The sequence below is a fragment of the Mytilus californianus genome, unplaced genomic scaffold (assembly GCF_021869535.1).
Source record: "Mytilus californianus isolate M0D057914Y unplaced genomic scaffold, xbMytCali1.0.p SCAF_26, whole genome shotgun sequence".
Classification (NCBI taxonomy): domain Eukaryota; kingdom Metazoa; phylum Mollusca; class Bivalvia; order Mytilida; family Mytilidae; genus Mytilus; species Mytilus californianus.
Genome location: NW_026262675.1, coordinates 497,967 through 519,921, shown reverse-complemented (window position 1 = coordinate 519,921; position 21,955 = coordinate 497,967). Strand labels below are relative to the sequence as shown.

At 32.3% G+C, this 21,955-nt stretch overlaps 1 protein-coding gene across 1 annotated transcript; it reads right to left on the bottom strand.

Annotated features, from left to right (window-relative positions):
* Window positions 1-1,461: 1,461 nt before the first annotated feature.
* LOC127732620 (uncharacterized) lies at window positions 1,462-6,981 on the bottom strand. The gene is made up of 9 exons (XM_052241702.1): window positions 6,957-6,981; window positions 6,260-6,336; window positions 5,237-5,400; window positions 4,444-4,568; window positions 4,129-4,277; window positions 3,670-3,730; window positions 2,665-2,824; window positions 2,120-2,291; window positions 1,462-1,683 (listed from the first exon to the last, which is right to left on the bottom strand). The coding sequence occupies exons 2-9, from the start codon at window positions 6,330-6,332 to the stop codon at window positions 1,523-1,525; spliced, it is 1,065 nt and encodes a 354-aa protein (XP_052097662.1). The 5' UTR covers window positions 6,333-6,336; window positions 6,957-6,981; the 3' UTR covers window positions 1,462-1,522.
* Between the last annotated feature and the right edge of the window lie 14,974 nt (window positions 6,982-21,955).

Sequence of the window (21,955 nt, the reverse complement as noted above, 5' to 3'; positions counted from 1 at the left end):
CAATGTTATAATTTCCAACATGTCCAAAGAGTTCAATGTATTTTCTAATTGAAATAAAACACAAGTGGAACTCTTTCAGAACTTCAGAAGCTTAAAGAAGTGCTGTTTCTATTGTTGGCTTTCTGTATAATATATTGCAAATTCTTGTGAAAAATGGAATTTTATTGTAATTGCCTAAAGTTTTAACATTGATCTATATATATATATAACTGGGGAAAATACCCAAATGTTATAAAGAAGAATACATAAATTGTGATTGTTATATAATATTAGAATAGGAAGATGTGGTATATTTCTAATTTGACAACTCTCCATCAGAGACCAAAGGATGTAGGAGGTTAGCAACTGATGACACTGGACAACCTTCAACAATCAGTAAAATCCATACCGCATAGCTATTTTTATTGAAAATCATATGTTCTTGCTACATGTATGTATACAATTTTTTATTATCCATAACTTCGGATTTTCTTGGTTCTTTTTCAGAAGGATTGGAATTCATCACTGAGAATAGAAGGAGAAAACACAGAAACAAGACCAAAATAAATTCAAAGACAAAAGTCAGATTAGCTATTATTTTCATCACTCAGCCAATGAATTGCAGGTCTATTAAATATCTAAAGATATTAAAACCACAATAATGACAATGTTCTGTGCTGAATGGCAAAAAAAGTGGACTATACATTACGATCACACAATGCTGGATGATAAGAAACTATTAATTTTTTGGGTGGAGGGATATCCTGAAAAAAAAATAGATTTATGTAAAAAGCTAGTAGTATGTTAAGCCTATTAATAGAGTTTTCATTGATTTCAAATGGGAAAAAATTGTGTTTCAAAAAAGTGTTCTAGAATTCATAAATAAACATATATTGATACTTACATTATCTGCTTTGTTGTTTAAAAGTTTAGTTTTGAACAGTTATAGAACAATATAATTGCATTAACATTTCCAAGGAAAAAAAAGATATTCAACTAAAAAGATTCATCTTAAAACAATTTACTACCAAACAGAATTCATTGTAACATACACATTTATTTACTGTATATTTATAATTTGAATCATAGGATTTTATTTTGTCCCATGGGATATTAAAAATCCCATGGGATAATTATAGTCCCATGGGATTTTGTTTGTCCCATGGGACAACAAATATCCCATGGGACTACAATTATCCCATGGGACCCAAAAAAATCCCATGGGATTTAACCAAAATCCCATGGGATAATGGTCAATCCCATGGGATTTGCCTTATCCCATTGGATATTGAAAATCCCATGTTTTTCTAAATCAAATTACAAAATATATATAATAATAACAGCAGAAAAGCAATGAAATTATTGAATCCCATGTAATTCCGCACATTTTGGTTATTTACACGACACTGTAGGTCGAAGGAGAGGCGGCGGCGGATTTGCAAATGAGTGTTTTGCAAATTAAAAGTGTCCAGTGTTTATTTATTAAATTGATTCTCTTATTATTCTGGAATACGTTTTAGTAGTGGTAGAATTAGTTTTATCTTCAGCATTTGTTGTTTGAAGCCTTTAGTTCCGTCTGTGCTCTCAGTTTTCTATACAGGTATACAACTGCAGCAGCAGATGACAAAATGGCAACAATAAAGGCAATCAGACCAAGAATCAAAGGTAATTTATTCATGCATACGTTGTCATTACCGTCGTCATCTGAAAATATATATAGAATAAAACATAACGTGATGTGCCGTTCACACGTGTATTCTGTTTACTTAGAGTGTAAATCTGATGAAGTTGACCAGTGTGTACCCATGAAATTGATTAAAACCCGTCACATTTGACTTTAGATAGCAAGTCATGTCAATATGATTCTGTAATGGTTTTATAGCTGAGATGTTTTATAAATTGAATGCACAGGCACTTGTCTCAGAAATTTTTTTTCCTATATACCTTAATGTTATGTTAAGGTATATAGGATTTTTTTTTTTAGGTATATAGGAAATTTTTTTTCTGAGACAAGTGACTATGATTGAATGAATTAAAATTTTGGATCGTGGCTCGTTAATGCTTTATTATTATTTTGAAAATTTATTTTAAGCTATTTTCAAGTCAATATATATATATTTTCATTAACTGCTGTACACACCTTCAATAACTACATCATTAGCTATAATTCTAAGTGTTGATCCAACATTGATGTCATCGAATGGTGAATTGTCGTCTGCGCCTCTCTTTTGACGAAGACTCCCTGAAACAATGACGTCCATCACATCTCTTCTTTTTCTTCCAAAACCGTTCTCGCCACTTTGACATGTTGTCTAAAATATTATTAAAACATTATGGATTGAACATACAAGGATATGTTGTTATCCTTTGCTTGTTCTAAGTTCCTGAATCCAGTCATTTTACTGTTCTGTTCTAACTGAGGATAAAATTCAACTATATTCGAAACATTTATCAGCAGTATGTTAATCCTCATACTTATACATATAAGTGAGGTACTACTAGCTTCTATGTGTTATATTACAAGAAATGTGGTAATCGTTTACTTTAGCGTCTTTTGACATTTTTTGGGGGTCTCTATTTATTGACAATTGATACACAACATCTTTTGAATTCGTTTCTTTAGAAAGCAAAAATCAAAATTCTGCAAAAAGGCTCTTTCTTAATTAAGTTGTAGATTCCACTTACTACTGAACAGCTTCCCAGGCAAACTTGTAACGAGCATGTGAATGTCATAGGGACCGATCCACCATTAAGATCGGTTGTACGGAAAGCTCCGAAAGTAGCAGACAAGTAACCTTGAGCTGGTTTTGCATATTCTGGAAACAGTTCTGTATCAGTTGCACAGCTGAAAAAAATGACGCCAGAAACTCAACTTTTCATTCCAACGAATACTTTATGTTGTCTAACTTTTTTTTACCAAGAGTTTAGCCGTTTTCTTTACGCATTTATCAAAGAATTGAATGCTTCTTTTTGTAATTTATTACAGCGTTGACTGGAGCACATTATGCATGAAGCGCGGAAAATTTTATAACCGAGTATTCTAGCTAGTTATTCCCAGAATTACCAGAATAGCCGAATATGGTGCTTTGATTTTCCATAGAAACTTACGTGAAATATTTGGTACTAGATAATTTTAGCTAATGTTTTAAAACAATTCTTCAGAACTTTATTGCAAGAAAATAAAATCAAAACAAGCATTAGCCCATTAGTTTTCTGGCTTGAATTGTTTCACATTATTAATGTCGCGGCCTCTTAAAGCCAACTTTACGGTATGTTTTTTTTCTCATTGTTGAAGACCGTACGGTGACCTATAATTCAATATAACTGTGGTGGATAGCTGTCTCATTGGCAATCATACCACATTTCTATATTTTTACATTATTATACATATGTGTACATCATTGCCCTTTTAAAAATTGCAATGTTTTACCTTCTCATTGAACAAATCACATAAATATTTTGAAAGTCAGTTGGTTTTTTATAATCAAATCATTAATAACATTTTTATAAGTTACATGTAAGCATTTGTAATACCGTATTCGTCATATATCTTATGCGACATATTTACATTGAGAATTATAGTAAAAAATTTTTTTTCAATGTGTTGTATAGAGGAGTGTTTGAACTTAATTTCCATGACACAGTTTTTTAGCTAATGTGTGTGAGAAGTTTTTTTTCCGCAATACTTACGAATTTTCAATTATTGGGATGGTTGAAGCTGTGCAATATTTTGCTTTGATGTCAAAATCCTCTACAACGAAAAACAGAGACAATTACAAAATGTAACAATCGGGAAATTATGATTTGCAGAGAAGTGTATAAATGATACATGGTTGATATATAAATACCAAAAGTAGCAAAACGTTTTCGGGGAAACGTGGAGTAAACACGTAGATTATGTTTTAATCAGCAGATATTGAAAATACTATTTTCCGTCAAATAAAAAAAAAAAAAATTTAAAATACGTTTTGTAATTATAAATTCGTCTATGCTATAGATAAAAAAGAAGAATGGAAAAGAATGTAGAAATCAATTTCCATTTTACGGCATGAATTTTCTGTATGCTTCAATAATATGTTTTTTTATACTTAAGAAAGGGGAGGGGAAAAAAATTGACAGTATCCTGAATAAACTGTTGGTAAAACTTACGAAGATATTCAGCATCAAGCTCCATGGTCAAAGTCAACATGTCAGTAAGTTTAACATTACCACCGGTTACATCAACTCCGTTGCTGTACAATTTCATAAAAGCTGTTGGCTTCACAGTTAAATTTTGTCCGATGTCATCGTCTTTGTCCCTGGAAAAGAAGTAGTTAAAATAAAGACATGTCCACATTATTGAGGACAAATGCTGAATTTTGTTTTTCATGAATAGATAGAAAGATAGATCTTCTGACATAATCTTGGTAGTTTGTAATGATTCGTAGAAAAAGTTTATTTATTACTAAGAATTTATGAACTTACAAGTTGTTGGCATCTCCGCTTAAAGATATATCCGTCAGGTCAGCTAAACACATAATTGGTATTTGTTTATCATCTCCTGTCTGGTACAATTGTTTCTTCTGAACAATTATCTTAAACGATGATTCCTGTTATATAGAGAGAAAAAAGCCGCCCATATATATTGTAAGTTTCTTCATCAGTGAAAATATCTATTGGATAGATATATGTCAGATCTGAATAAATGAATCAAAATCATATTGAATTGGAATGTGAATTTTAAATATAAATAGCAAAGAATCGAATTCCCTACTTGACAGAAAGAAATAAAACTTTAGCTCGTTTTGAACAGTGTGGAGTACTAGCACAGAAACAACAAATGCAAGATATAAACTGTTTTCTTCAAACAAAATACCATTTGAGCCTTCTTTAAAAAATCGCTTCTTAGAACCATAAATATTTAAATTTAACATCTTCGTCGTCTGATAAAACTGTTTTAAAAACATATTTCAATTTTGTGGAATCCTTCAGCCAGCCGTCGTACATGCTACAGAATCAACATATGATTACATAATGTTTAAAAAGCAGTCCGTTTGAAATCAGTGAGGCATCCACACGGTTGCACTCTCCAGTAAAAACACTAGAGAAAAATAATTCATTTCTGTGTTCATTTCTCTGCTTTTATTTATAGGAAGTAAATGTAGTTGTAAATTGCTACTAATTGATAGATTTATCGATAATGTTTTGGATTCGTAAATTATATGTTCCTAACATACTTATCATCAAACAGTTATAATCCTGAAGCCTGAATACTCACCCAAGCTATACCACAAGCAACAAAGTTAAATTCATGAGTGTTCGATCCTGTCGTTGTCAGTTGCTTGCAAGCGGCCCCTTGACCCTGGATATAAATGATCCCATTCTGAGCGGCATCGTTTAGTGTTAATTTTAGATTACTCTTTGTACAGCTGTCAACTGTCACTGAAATGTAGACAAATACATTGTTTACTTGGTTTTTAGTCGTAAATTTTTTCTCTGAAAATGAGAAAACTATATTTAACATTATAACTCAATATCAATATGTTCTCATACAAATAAATCGTGAGATATTTTTTTTTATTTCAATAGCTATATATACAAATTATATAATAATCGACTTTATCAAATTACTAATCGCTCCGTTGATCACAATGAGTATTGCTGATTGCTTAAATTTACATACATAGTCTAAATTTCCCGAAATCGTATATATAAAATAGACAGAGTTTCATATTTCTCATGTCGCGGCTTTTAACGCCGACTAAAGTCTGTAATTGCTAACATCCAGTTCATTTGAACTCGGGTGGATAGCTGTCTCATTGGCAATAATACCACATCTCCTTATTATTTTTATAAAAACGCCGATCGAAAATATCGGTATAGCAGCTTCCACCTTATAACTTCAGCTAATACAATTGCGAGAACGACAATCCAATTTATCGACACTTTTCGACAAATTCGCCATATTTTATTTGTAAATGTTGAAATCAAAGTGGTATTAAAAATAACAATATCATAAAAAAAAACGTGTTTTATGAACTGCAGGGTGCTTGTTTGAGATTTTGTTTTCTCTTGATTGTTCTTTATTATCTGTTTTAACAATTTCTAAGCAAAATGTCCGTAATTCATGCAATTATGGTGAAAGACATGATGACCCTTTCTTACATACATTTAACCGTGAAAGCCAAAATTGGAATGTCCAAACTTTGGAAATTAGTTATAATAAGCATCAATTTATTCAAAATTTGTTGCAAATTATGAATTGACGAAGACAAAATATCAGAAATAAATGAATACTTACGAGTAGGAGAAAACTGAGCCAGTGATCCAGTCAAAACTAGACTCAAGACAAAAGAAATTCTAAACATTTCCATTCTTCTGAGAAAAAAAAAATAAAATCTTTGAAAACACTTATATGAAAATGTGATTTATGAAAAACATTTGAAGAAAATGAGCAGAAAAACAAATTTTTGAATATCAGTTTTGTTGGAAACTTGACATTTCGTTACTTCAAAGACATATTTTTTTTCAAAGTATCAAAACATAATTTTTGTTTGTTCAAAGACGTCAACCAGTCAAGTTACTGAATTAACACGCGCACTTGCTGATTTGTATAATAATTTCCAATACAGTAGATGCGACTTACCTTGGAGTTTTATTCTTAAGAATATACAACAAACATGAAAAAAGTAATTATAATAAGTAATTATTAAATTGTCATTATTTTCTATACATTTCTTCGTTTGAATGAAAACATCTTCCCATATCTAAATTTAATAGAACAAAGTTATATTTTCATTATTTTATATTAATTTATTTTCGCAAGCGATTTGCCAAAAAAAGTTATCGATAGTGATCATTGAGTTATGCTGCTTTTAACGTTAAAATCGTTGAAATATTATACTGTTCTGACGTCTCAAATATAATACTTTTCTAGTATTTTTATATTTATCACAATATACTAAATATTGGAATTAAAAGTTACATTGGATATTTACCTTATGCAGAACAACTGGAATCTCTCAGGAGGTCAGGAGTGTGCCAGTTAGATGTAAGCGGACTTATTTATACATATTTTCAGTAAAGGTAAATTATTCTACCATAATTAATTCAGTTAAATAAAGTTAGTTATTAAGTTAATATTGTTTAACAATTATTGATAGTTCTGAAGTTATAACCCAAGATGGAAACAAAATCAAACAATTTTTTCAACATAATAATATTAACCCGAAAATATATTATGCACCAGTAAAAGACTTTTATCTATATTAATAGTAAATCAAGTTACTTCTGGTTCTTCAAGCCTTTGTGATGAATCAGAATCATAAATTTGTTCCTTAACTTTTATCTTTCGACAAAATCGCCTCTTAAATGACACCCTCTAATAAAAAAGAATTATTTTTATATGCTTTTAAACTTGTCGTAAAAAAAGAAGTCAGAATTTCAAACTTGTGCTGAAATAACAGATTTACAATAAACAAAACAGGACTTAGAAAAGTTCTTTTGCTCTCAGTAAGAAATGGAAGTCAAGGTGTCACGCCAATTTTATATAACATTGGATTAAAATAAAAATATATGTACGAAACAATTTATGCAGACTGCTTGCTGTTTGTGTTTTGATCTTTTTCATTTTTTGACATGTCATAGTGAACTCTTTTTCCACTTATGAGTTTGAATATTCCTTTGGTATCTTCCGCGTCCCTTGTATAGTCAAAGTAGAACACATCTGAACGAATAGAGAACTCTTTGGGCAATACAAACTCAGCACTAACACTAGGAGTTATATCAGATGCTTCTATGTAAAGATAAATTCTTGTTTGGCAAGCGACATCTGTGGTAATGCCCAGTGGTAAAATATTATAAAAAGGCAAATTTAAAGTTGATCAATTTAAAAGTTGGAAGATTTCGGAAAATATTTTACTTGTAACTAATTGTTACTCATAGCAAAAAAAAAAATCCGTTCATGTTACCGTCGAGCAAAAGAGTACGGGGTTATTGTTACAAGTGGAAAAGTTTCGTTATCTATGACCCAGATATTCAAAACGGTCAACCAGATGTCACCTGTAAACTTTTCTAGAGTTGACGTGAACTTAATCATTGTGAACCCTCCATGCATTAGTTTCAATCTTAGCAGTTACCCTCTTTCAAAATCATGAAAGGAAACGCAAGGACTGGAAAAATTGTATCAACTTGGAGATTCATACTGCATATGCAGACGCTGTCGGAATGTTGCTACACAAAAATGGAAAGTTCGCAATGGAAAAAAAAAACAATTTATTTTGTCCTAAAGCTGAATTTTCAAATGACCTTTAATGCCAATTTCTTGATGAAAGATCTTTTGGTTCTGTTTATTGGGAAATATACAGTTAACATAGTCACTAAACTTTGAATAATTCAGTAAAAGGACATCATCTATAAAGCGGAAAGCGCAGATAAAGGACATTGACAGCTTCTTCTCATTTAAAGCTCACTTGTACCAAAAAGTCTTGTGAGCTTTTTCTCATCACTTGGCGTCCGTCGTCCGTCATCTTCCAATAACTTCAACAAAAATGTTCTCCTTTGTAACTACTGGACCAATTAGAACCAAACTTCACCACATTCATCCTTCGAGTACCTAGTTTAGAAAAAGGTTTCCGATTATCCCGCCTGCCAACTAACATGGATGCCAAGCGTTAAAAATAGAACATGGTGGTAAAAATATGACATGGTGGTAAAAAAGCGTTGTCCATTATCTTTACAACCGTCGTAGATCGAGAAATCTAAAGAGAAAGAAATGTTCAGAATAGCAAAATCTATATACCTTACATTTGTACAAAATCTGTCGAACATCTCCTTATTAGGGGTATTGCCCATATATCATGATTTTTACAATATTTTGTCACTCCTTATATAAATTTTATTATTAGAAGAAAAAAAGTATAACAAAAATACCGAACTCCAATGTAAATTCAAAAAGGGGAAACCATAAAAACTGACTAAATCAAAAGTTAGACTTTATCAACCAACGGAACGAATGGACAAATGTCATATACCTGACTAGGTACAGACATTTTCCGAAGAAATTGTTTGGTTAAACTTGGTTTTATAGCAAGCTAAACCTCCCACTTGTATGACGGATGTTTAAAGTTCCGTTATATTGAAAAATTAGGGGAGCAACCCAAATAGTCATAATAGGTAAATCTGACAATAATTGGGATTCATCAACCAAACTGTGTAAACATACATCACAAACATGCAACGCAATGAACTCAAATATTCAAACAAACATGCATACAAATAGATATAATAAAGACGTCAACAAAAAAGATTTTGTAATTGATAGTGCGTTCAGTATTTAGTAAACACTTTATCGAATGAGTACAAATTAAATAAAATATGAAGACAAGGGTAATCAAAATGAAAATAACATTATAAAAACCTTTTGCCTTCGAATCACGCCCCTGGACCCACCTGCGTCAGGAACGCCTAAAACCAAAAAACCCGATAGCTGGATGCATAAATACTAAGTCACGTCTAGAATCATACAACCAAAAGGAACATAACATAATAACACAAAGACAAATAAAGGGAAAACTGTAAAGTAAATAAAATGATACACAACTTCAGCACCTAGAATTTTCAAATAAAGACCATCTTGTATTATTTGTGAAATAGACACTGACTATTTATCTATTAGGTCTTGGTACTTTCCGACGAACTTTTTTGAGAAAAAGGACGAGACGCTCTTTGACAAAACCTTGTCTCAACAATCTTTTGCTCAGACACCGATGACGTTCTACACAGTCTGTGTAGCAACTGCAAGCTTTTAAATATCGTATGAGTTGAGCAATGTATACTCCATACGCGGATGAAGTTGGTATATTGCTGCTAAAGTGAGGAGAATTTATAATATCAAAATTGAAATAGTCTTGTTTGTCATAGATTCTGGTACTGAGATGAACGCTGTAGTCAAATTCGAGGTTTATGTCTAGATATGAGGCAAAGGAAGCTGTTTCTGTGTTTTCTCTAATCTCTAGTTCAGGAAGATATATGAATGGGACTCAATTAGAAAATTTTGTATTGTTAATTGAAAGAACATCATCAATATACATGTAAGAGAAATTTTAAGTGATCAAGCTTCTTTGGTCTTTTTTTTTACAAGTGTCTGAAGGAACTCCAACTCATATGAGAATAAGGAAAGGTCGACCAGGAGAGATGCACTGTTGGTTTCAATACAAATGCTTACAATCTGCTGGAAAAATTCTACCTTTGAATTCAACAAATATGTTGTCAAAGAGAAACTCCAGCATACTATCACTTGTTCTTCGGTGTAGCATGTTTTATTTTCTATAAAACAATATTGATTGAAGCTTTGTCTGCTTGAATAACAATATATATTTCGTGAAGAGACTTCAAACATTTTACAGTTTCTCTGAATACGTTATCAGGTCAAATATTTACAGTTTTCAACTTGTAGATTATACGCTGTATCAACGACCTAATTGCTTTAGCCCATTCTGACTGAGTGTCTAGTTCAACCACTTCTGCTGGAAAATTTCTAACTTTAAATTCAACAAATATGTTGTCAAAGAGAAACTCCAGTATACTGATCACTTGTTCTTTGGTGTAGCATGTTTAATTTTCGGGCAAAATATGCGAATTATATCCTAAAACAATAAATTATAGCATATGCTACCATTTTTATGGAAGAAAGCATTGTGGATCATATTTTTTAACACGGGATTTTATTTTTCCATGTGGCATGGGGGTGTAAAGGGTGGAAACAAGGTTTTGAGAGAATTTATTTCAGAGAATGAGCGATATTTGAAATTTCCAGAAGTTCTTTTAAGTCTTTAAGAATCCATATATGATCAATGCAACTAGTTGAAGTACGCGAGTAAACAGTGTCACAATATTTCCCTTTTTCATTGCAGACAAAATTTTGATTAATCGAACGGTAGAAAATGCAGATGAGCCGGCAATGTACCGTTGTTTGTACGGAACGCTGTGAAGTTTAGGTATCCAATACAAACAAGGTAAGTCCTCAGATTTGTTGCTCATTGAATTATTGAGGCCATGAAGGACTTGGGGTTTGCCAAGATAGATCTCAACCATATCAAAAGTTACGTTTTTGTATGTGGGATTAGCCGAGTGTTCATTTATTCCTAGTTCTTTGAGAAGACGCTAAGACACTTGTAGAAACAGGATTTACAGACAAAAACAATATTGACTGAAGCTTTGTCCGCTTGAATAACAATATATATTTCATGAAGAGACTTCAGACATTTTACAGCTTCTTTGTCTCTGAATACGTACTCAGGTCAAATATTTACAGTTTTCAACTTGTGGATTATACGTTGTATCAACGACCTAATTGCTTTAACCCATTCTGAAAGAGTGTCTAGTTCAACCACTTCTCGTTTTGCCTATATTCTGGTGTATTCCTCGAATTTGATTCCTGATTGGAGTTATTTAACTTGAAAGACTACTTTTACCAATGTTTGTGTTTTTTGCAGAACATACATATTAGATACAGAGACACTGTAAACATAAGAAATGACCAGTAGGTCAAGATTAACGTTAATTTTATTGTATCGTGAGGGCTCTTTTTGGATCTGTTGGACACATACTTCCTGTTTGACGATACTTTAAATTAAGAGTTGGGGTTTAAAGCCACCATCACGACTCAGTTGACAGATACGATATGTCGGTTACTCAACTCACTAGCGACATGTTTTCACGGTCTTAGATCTTTTGATACCAGTATAGTAGTCTGATCCGTAATTTTACCGAACGTGAACTATTCCCAATTGTGAGATTTTGACTGAATGTAAGTTCTTCGCAACGCAGGTGATGCATGCAGAGTTGGTAAAAGTTATATCACTGCATTTATGAATGGAATCAGCGAGGTTAAGCAAAAATATGATTTTACTGAATATAGTACGAAAAACTGATATCTAACCATAACTTTAGGATAAATACCGTTTAATGAGAAACTACTGACGATCTCAAAATCATTAGAAAGGGATCATTTTGTAGGTTAAAAAGTGGAAAATTTTGATCTTGTTATAAAAAGGATAGTCACAATGATTACAGAATACACACGTTCTTTTCTTTTTCACAAAATTTCATAAGGTCTCCTCTGACTGAATTAAGGTTCTTGGGAAGAAGTCAAGTTTGAAAACAAGAAGATCTTGTTATGCTACATTGTTCATATGTTTTTGAAATTTAAGTATAATGTAATGAAAGGAGATCCATCAAGTGCTCTCTACTCCATTCAATTCATTGCCGAAGCAAAGATTCATTACGTTTATTTCTCCCTGTATTGATAATCCAAATAAAAATAGACTTTCTTTGATACTTTTTTGCGTGTATTTGTTGAAAAATGATATGATTTTCTTTCCGTTAACAGTTCCATCGGGATTATAAAAAGACACCATTTGCAATTTTAATCGAAAAATTGGTGTTATCGTGATTTACTTTGATCATGTAGAAGCCTATTGAAATCAATTGCTTTTTAATAATTGTATCTTTATCGGTCATATATCAGCTGAAATGATGTAATATAATAATTCAGGTATACTGAAATCGTGAAAAGTATGATATTGGTAAACATTCTAATAATTACCCATTCGCTTCGTTTACAAGTAGAAGCTTTAAAGTAAGTTAAAATCGTTTTCCTTACAAATGACACAAACCATGTTGTGAAAATCTTAATGAGTGGTAACCTTAACCAAATTTAAGGAGGATCCGACAAAAAATGAAGACGGTAACATGGCGTCAAGAAACAATATTGGTTATTTTCACAAGTCACCCTAAAAAAAGGTTTTCAATTTCAGATTTTTTTATTATCGAACTTATCAGTGTTTTTAAAGATTGAAAACCTTTATTTAAATGAGGATCCGACAAAACTTAAAGGCGCTAGCAGAGCGACAATAAGGTGATGACGGATGGGGAGACGGACTTGCGGACGGATGGAAAACATTATACCATCCGCAAATTTGTTGCGTGGGGAATATATATTCATCTTTGCCGTTAGACTTTCAATCATTTAATTTAAATTTTCCTGGTAAAGGTAAATCCAGAAAAAAACCCGGATACACCAAAATTTTTCTTCTTCATCATTTATTCATTCGTTCATGATTGGGATGTTGAAGATGTCTATCAGCGTTTGATAGGGAACAGCAATCAAGACTCCATAATACAATATAAAGCTTAGGGAAAGTAATAAGACCTAAATAACGGTCCTATATCTAGACTATCTAATAAAAATTATAAACGCTACTTTTCTCCCTCTGTTCTTAATACACTGCTGATAGCTTGAAAATTATTATGTCATTCTAAATCTTATGAAAAATAAAATTTTAAAGTCAACAAGCTACTGATTAAGGGACTATTTCCAGTGAAAGCAGGGGGAAAAAAATTAAAAATAAGTCACTGAAGCCTTGGCTTGACTAAATTTTAAAACTGTATTTAGTATTTGCTTCTGGTAAACACTGACCACACAATGGCATCAAACGCGGTTTTTGATTGTTTAGTTTACATATTTTTTATTGTTCAAATTTGATTTGAAACGAGATATAACAATTTAACATAATCCCCAACAAATAATAATATACAAACATTCAAGATGACCGCAACTATTTTTTAGTACAAATAGAAAAAAAATATAAATGCAATACATGAAGGTTACAGTAGTTTATTGATGTTAAAAGCTCGTTAATCGATAAAAAAAAAACGAATCAAGGTAACAAACAAAAACAAACAAAACTGAGGGAATCGCATAAACTTTTAAAGTACCGAGACCGGGTACGTCGACAGGGTAAGTGTCGCCTGTTATACACGCATCACTTGCAATGCGAATTCACACTCAGTCAAAATGTCACAATCGGGAATAGGATACAATAGGTAAAATTACAGATCAGACAACTTTACTAATATCTAAAGGTCAAAGACCGTGAAAACATTTCACCACTGATTTGAAACACCGACACATCGTATCGGCGAACCAATTGGTGAAAAAAACGTTAAACTTATCTAGTGTCGATCTCAGGTACTTTCTGTTGGACCATTTTCGTGTAAGAGGCATATGTAAACGTCATGCGATGGAGCAAAGAGTATGCTACTTTTAAGAAATGTGAAGTTGACATCGGAAATTTGAAATCATCATATTTGTTATAGATTCTGATTTGAAGTCTGTGTTAATATCGCGGAAAGATAAAAATATGAAACAGAAGTTTTACTTTCGGTAGTATCCTTAATCTCAAGTTCACTGGGATATATGAATTGTAAGCACTCATTGAAAATCAATCTGAGAGTGGAATTAAAGAACTTTGCAAGATGCTTATCTTTTTGCCTTTGAGAAGGTACTTTATGTATTCTGCTTCATATGAGTACAGAAACCAGTTGGTAGTGGTTTACAATAAGTGACTATTTTACTACAGATTGTCTGCTGAATTATCAATCCTCCAAACTCAACAAATAAACTGTCAATAAAAAGTACACCTTTTTGATGATATCATCTTCAGTGTATTCGTTGCGGGAATCAGAGTGGTGCTTGACATAGTAAGAATTTTCATGACCTAAAAGAAGGAAATTGTATCTACGTTTCACATTTTTATAGAAAAACTGTTTAACGAGACGATATAGATGATCTGTCAATTGAGCATTGGGGAATAGTAGTGTAAAAAATAGAAAAAAAGGCTTTGATATTAATGCAAAATTGTAAAAAATGTGATTGAAGATTTTTGAGTAATTCATAAGAATGTTCAAGAATCCACATCTGATTGACTCCGCAAGTTAAATATACCTCATCACAACATTTCTGAAAGCAATCTTTACTTTAGAACTAATGGTGGTAAGAACTTCAGTATGATGCTTAGTCGAACATCGCGACGACCAGACTATATACCGTTCTAACTTTTTTTAAAGGATTTTTGTAAACATAAGGTATCCAGTATAAAGCAGTAACATTTTCATTGTCTTTTTTATTCAATGTAAATACCAAAGGAGAGAAGGACGGATTTGTGATTTTCTTAAATCTCCTCTTTCGTGAATGATGTCCCATTTGTAGTAACTTCCAAATTCTATGGTGTGACATTCAAAATGATGATTTTTGCATGTAATTTTTTGAGTCTTTGTCTGCTGGAACAATAACATATTTGTCTAGAAGAGTGGATATAGTATCTACACCCTCCAGCTTTTTGAAAGGGTCAGAAACCCGTGCGTTCATTGTACATCGTATATTTTGAATGCACTTCTGAATGCACGACGGAACAACTTTGATCCATTCAGATAAAGTGTTCAGTTTTGGTTCATCTTGCTCGCGCTTTACCTATTTTCTGTCATAGTCCTGAACTGCATCCATCAGTAACCTGTAATTCTTCTTCTCTTCTAGTTGATGGGCTGGTGTTTCGGTATTTGGAGCCATTGGTTACCAAGCTGTTCATTGTTTACGATGGCAAGGTCTTCACATAAAACATGACCAATAAATTATGGATTAACAAAAACTAAAGGTGTGGATCTGAAATTGGATACGAATCATTTTCAGATGCAACAACATTAATCGTAGAATCGTTTTAACCATATAAAAATAAAGAGATGAGGTATGATTGCCAATGAGACAACTATCCACCAAAGTTCAAATAAAGTGGATGTAAGCAAACATAGGCAACCGTACAGCCTTCAACAATGAGAAAAACCCATACCGTATAGTCGGCTATAAAAGGTCCCGACATGAAAAATATGAAACAATTCAATTGAGAAAACTAACGGACTAATTTATAACAAAACAATTTACGAAAAACAAATATTACAGACATGAACCAACGGCAATCACTGAACTCCAGTCTCCTGACTTGGGACAGGCACATAAAGAATGTGACAGGGTTAAACATGTTTGTGAGCGCTTAACCTTCCCCTAACCTGGGACAGTGGTGAAACAGCAAAACATAAGAACAAAGTGTAAAAATCAGTTGAAAAAGGCTTAACTTATCAGATCGATACAAAGCAGAAAAACATCAAACATAAAGACAGACCGGATGTGGCAGGGTATCTATCCATCCCTCATCACTAACAATAAAAAGGACACTAAGCACAGATCTGAGAGTACTCGCAGTTACTGACAACTAGTTCAAAGCCAATAACAACTAATAAAAAATCATGTATCTAAGACTAAAATATCAATCAGTACACATCCGACATCCAATGGATGTATATTTCTGAAAAGGATTGTGTTTTGTTCAGTACTTATTTCGGCTATTTCATATAAAAGATGTTCTTTTGAAATAACAGAAAAATGTAAAGTATTTTCAAATAACTAATTTCCTGAATTTACGAAGAGCGAACAATCAAAGAAAAAATGAATCGAATCTAATAGTTGACACCCACTAGCACAGCTCGGTGTCAATTTACCAAATTAGCTCTATATAAATCAAAATTTAGAAGACTTTATTTGTGTAGTAATTTTTCTCTCTTATTTCCAATAATGCAATGTTGATGCACCAAACAGGTTTCTACGGATAGTTTGTTCAAAATTTACAGATGAATAAATTGGAATGATATCTAAAGACCCATTTAATTTCATGTGCGAATTGTAGAAAGGAGAAATGATTAAGAGAATGTTTCAAATAGACATCTCTTTACTGTATAGTAATGGTTTTTGTATTTTTACGTAATCTGAGAGATATTCCATGAGGTATTCTGAAATGTTATTATTATGGTTTTTTTTTAATATAAAATAGACGTAATTTACATCTATTTTTTTTAGAACTCAGATGAAATTCAATGTTTCGTAAGACATTTTGCTGATGATGATTTACTTACGTACTCATCGGATATTATAACAGATACACAGTATATAAAATATTGATCTATAAACAATTGTTCAAATTTTGGCTTGTAGATTTTAATCCACACAAAAAAAAAAACCAAGAACATATAGTATTTTATTTCCGTAAGGACCTTCAGCCTATTAATTTGAAATTTAATGGAAAAAAATATTTATAAAAGTTGATGACAATAAACAATTGAGCGTTATTCTTTGTAGCAACTGCAAGTAGTCAGTCTACGTAATATATAATATTTGTCATCCTTTCCCTGAACAGGTATTTGTTCCCAGCAAGTAAACTTCCACTTTTAGAATATGGATGCTAACTATGGTACTAACTATGTATTATAGATTAAGAGAAAGGTGATCACTTGCAGCTTGAAGCAGCCGTAATTAATACTGGACCTCCATACGCAAATTTCGAGTAATAGCTTAACCCTGTTGGATGATAATTGGTTCTTCGGTTAAAATCTATGGGACGAAATGCCATTCTACGTCTTCGCTTATCACAGTCCACATAAGAGAGATATAATTATCGATATAGGTATGTTTTGGTTATCATCCCATTATTCCTCAGTTTTTTTCATTCCTGTTAGGTTTCCTGCCAATTTGAGATGACACTGTCCCTGCTTCCCTATTTTTATCTGTGTTTACACATTGTTTGTTTTGTGGTTTTAGTGAAAATTCTTTTTTGTCTCTTATTCATATGCATGATTTTTAATGACTATCGTTAAAGATTATATGAATTTCAAACTTAAAACTTTGCTAAAGGACTTCAATTTTAGACTTTGGTAACGACTAAAATGTCAATAGAGACGCATTGGAAACAAATATTTTCCTGTTTTTTTTTCTCATCGTCGTTCTTCGTTGATATACAATAGTTGAATATTTGATTGGTTAGTATGTGCATTTGGACAAGACGGGTTAAACATTCTATCTAATGTTATCGTTTTATGTATTGGTTTGTAAAATGAATCCTAGTTTTATGGACTTCCCCCCTCTTTTGAATTTACCTTGGAGTATTGCACATAGAACATGAACTAAGCGAAAACAAGACGTATACGACCAGATAAACGCTAAACAAACTGACGTCAATTTGGGAGTGATACCAGGTGCTCGACAATGCTATATATGAATAGATTGATTTATTTATTGTTGATGTTTAATGCCACTTTCAGTACTCTTTGTTATATGGAGAGGGCCAGTTTGTATAGGTGGAAGAAGTCATAGAAGTCGGGGAGAAACACCGACCTTCGGCAGGAAAACTGCCAATCTTATGGATAGTCAATTAAGATCTGAGTCGAAGGCACCTAGCACTAGCGAAGTTCAAACCAGCAACCGGAGTATTGACAGCTAGCGGATGAACTACTTAACCATTCGGTCACCTAGGCCCCAACAATGCTAAACTACAGTCAGACAAACTTAAGTCAAGTATTGTACGCCAGAATGGGATGCCTCCTCTACTGGTAGCATTTGTCAAGATTTTTATTTCAAGACAAATTACGATCTGTGATGTTGGCTAAAAGAGGACCGTATTATTAACCAACTGTCAATACTTTTTTGATAGGAAACGCAAATTATCTAAATATTTTTAACTTAGAAATGCATGGCCCTTAAATGGTACTACAGAGAATTGGGAATAGTACTACATAGAAATGGCACGTTCCGAATTTACGAGTTGAAATTGCTATGATTAAAGAATGTGTGTCTGTATTAAGGGAGAATAATTCGATTATTATTTATAAAATTCTAAACTTGTACGATCGACTTTGTGAAAGTGATCTTTTAGGTGTTGTAGTGAGGATGTTAGTTTTGACTAAAAATTTAATACGATAAGAATTATGATCTCTACACGAAGTCGTCGTACAGGACACATGATCATTAGGGGAAAACCAATATTGTTGTGCAGTTTTAGATTTCAATATACTTAATCTATATATAATTGGTAAATTGTTTAGTCAGGAATTTCGTTACCTCAAATTTCTTAAAATCTAAGTCCTTTCATTAATTCTTTCGTAGATACAGAGTGTTGCTGTATCTGTTGAAACCTTATTGCACACGAGATATAACATCAAACATTTTACGATGACACTGTTTATAGACCGTGAATTTAAATATGATCCATGTAAACTAATTGATCATATGAATAAACTTATTCTTAAAAGGTTATCAATTTAGCTCATGGTCCTACATCCTATCGATGCTTATATCTTGGCATTGTACAAGGTCAGGCTTTTCTCCGACTGTTTATGACGTCTTTACACTAAGTTCATTTATAGTAGTTTACTTTCAGGAACTGCAAGTAGTCTTAAATCGGTACATTGCCTTTCTGTTATGATAGTTTGAGTGTATTATACTGATCTAATCATGCAAGCCTTTTCCAACTAATTTTTATGGTTTGGGTCTTTTGTTGTACTGTTACACAACTAATTCAGGTGTTACAAGGATGTTCGCTCAGAATTATGTTTAATGCCGCCACACAATTTATGTGCATGTCCAAAGTTTGGAGCATGTAATTCAGTGGTTGTCGTTCGTTTCTGTCCATCATATTTGTTTTTCACCTATTGTTTTAGCAAACATCAGTCCATTGGTTTTTCTTTTGACTTCTTTTAAACTTTGTTACTGAGAGGCCTTCTACAGCTTACATACGATATATGCTTTGCTCATTGCTGAAAGCCATACGGTGACCTACATTTGTTTACATTTTCGGCCGTTGGTTTCTGGTGAACGATGGTCTCGTCGGCTATCATATGACATCTTATTATTTACATTTGGTATGTATACACTACACTCTGCGGAAAAAGGTCTGTTGACAGAAAAAGAAAAAAAATCACTATTTGGAACGAAAATTAACATTTCCTTTGACGTTAAGTGATAAATGTAAGTCAGGTAAAATCAAATCTTGTAGATTTAGAATGTTGAATAAAAGATGAGGAGATCTGAATATATTTGAAAATTACTAAGACTTAAGTACTCTCTATTTATTTTACTGTCGTGTAGCAGCGACATCTCTTGTGACATTACGGTTTTTTCCTAAACATTAGCAGAATCTGATTGTTCTTGCATCAGATACTATTTAAAGTATACTTTGCGTGAATGCACTTAAAATGTAAATTCAGATATTATTGCGTGCGTTTATTATTGCGATTGTTGAAGAAAGGACAAAGATACAAGTTTAATTATTACGATTTCAGGAAAATCTGCATACAAATATATTTATCAGATACCAAAATGCGAGTTCTTATTATTGCGAGACTCACCCAGTCGCATAATTCGCATTAATAAAAACCTCGCAATATTTTCTGAATTTACAGTATATATTTTAATCGTCGTAACCACAATCCCGTCCTCCTTTCACGAATGCGACCTACCGAATTAAACTTATCACAGGGTTTGTACTTACATGGGAAAGTAGACAGGTGCCACAAGTGGAGCAGGATCTGCTTACCCTCCAAGAGCACCTGAGATCACACCTGGTTTTTGGTGGGATTCGTGTTGCTCAGTCTTGAATTTTCTATGTTGTGTTTTGTATACTGTTGTTTGTCTTTTGGTCTTTCTCTTTTTTTGCCACGGTGTTTTCAGTTTATTTTCAATTTATGAGTTTAAATTTCCCTATTGTATCTCTCGTCTCTCTCTCTCTTTTTTTACAATAAAACATTACTTTAGTTTGTGCGTTTATGCAACGTAGATAGTGTTGAATGACGGAAGTAATTAAAAAAAGTTACATTATTTGTAAGCTATTTCTATTCCAAATATGGGTTTATATGCAACCTTTAAATGGATTATATATTTTATGTATAACGTCCATTATGTTTCCTAATAAGGTTTATGTAATAAATTTATATACAATGTAGCAAACACCCGAGTTCATCGTGACTGAACAACTGTATATCTGAAACACATAGGAATCAAAATTAAGAGACTTTTAAATATACTAATGTAAGTATTAATTTTGATTCACAGAATAGAACATTAAAAAGTATCCATATATTCACAGTTTAAAAAAATCGGGTTCTATTACTGTGTAAACATCACACTGCACGGGGAAGATACTCAAACCGACTGAATTTAAAGGGAATTCGAATTTCAGAGAAGGGTTAACGAACATGAGAAAAAAGTAAACACTGGTTTTAAAACCAAATTTAGAAAAGATATCATTTGTTCTTTAAGATTTTTTTTCGCATTGGTCGTCTTTCCACTAATCCGTTTATAAAATACTATTCTGCAAAGTTTAAGCATTTCTTCAACCTTTATTATTTTATGCCGTGCTTTCACACAAATATATTTATGTTTTAATATTCTTGTAAACTAACTCCGCGAAAAACCATGTCTTGTGTTAAACTAGACTTTTGGAATAAAAGACAACACATTTATCTTCTGTTCTTAGTTACCATGTATTTAAGAAATGAACAATTCTGCGACAATTTGTTTTAATTGTCAATAATTTTATCAATGTAGTACACGTGTGTTGCTATATGTTTGATTGGTGCAAGTCAAATACATTTAAGTTCTCATCTACCATGTATTTAAAAGATGAATAGTTATGCTTCAATTTGTATGGTTAATTATTCATAACAATGATCAATTTACTATGTAGAAGTATACCTACAAATAGTATGTGAATTATTTGTATTTTATTTACAGGTATCAAATATGATCATATCATATAATTGGTTTGGTATCATCGTGATCTTTAGGATCATGTGTGTAATCTACACTGATACATATCATGATTGTGGAGAGTGTTGCAAGTGTCCTCTTACAACCAGGGGATATAAACGTGCCATTTGCGATGGATCTTACATTCCAAAACTACCAGTATCTGTTGAAGAAATTGAATTGAGAAACTCTAACCTGAAAGATATCGGGCGTTTTTCCTTGATAAATCTTACATTGCATAGAGTGTATGTATTAGTATTGTCAGGAAACTCTATACGTTACATTCATCAAGAAGCTTTTGTTAATTTAACATGGCTAGCAGTATTAACAGTCAATAACGAAACTTCCTTGAGTGTTGATGTTTTGAAGAAAGCACTAACAAAACTGTCTTCTAAATTTGCCAGAACACTCCGGTTTACTAATAACAACTGGGAGTATCTTCCAAATGATATGTTTGACTCGTTCATCAATACAAAGATAAAAAATGTTCTTCTTATAGGGAATCAATTTTCCTACATCAATGGATCAGCA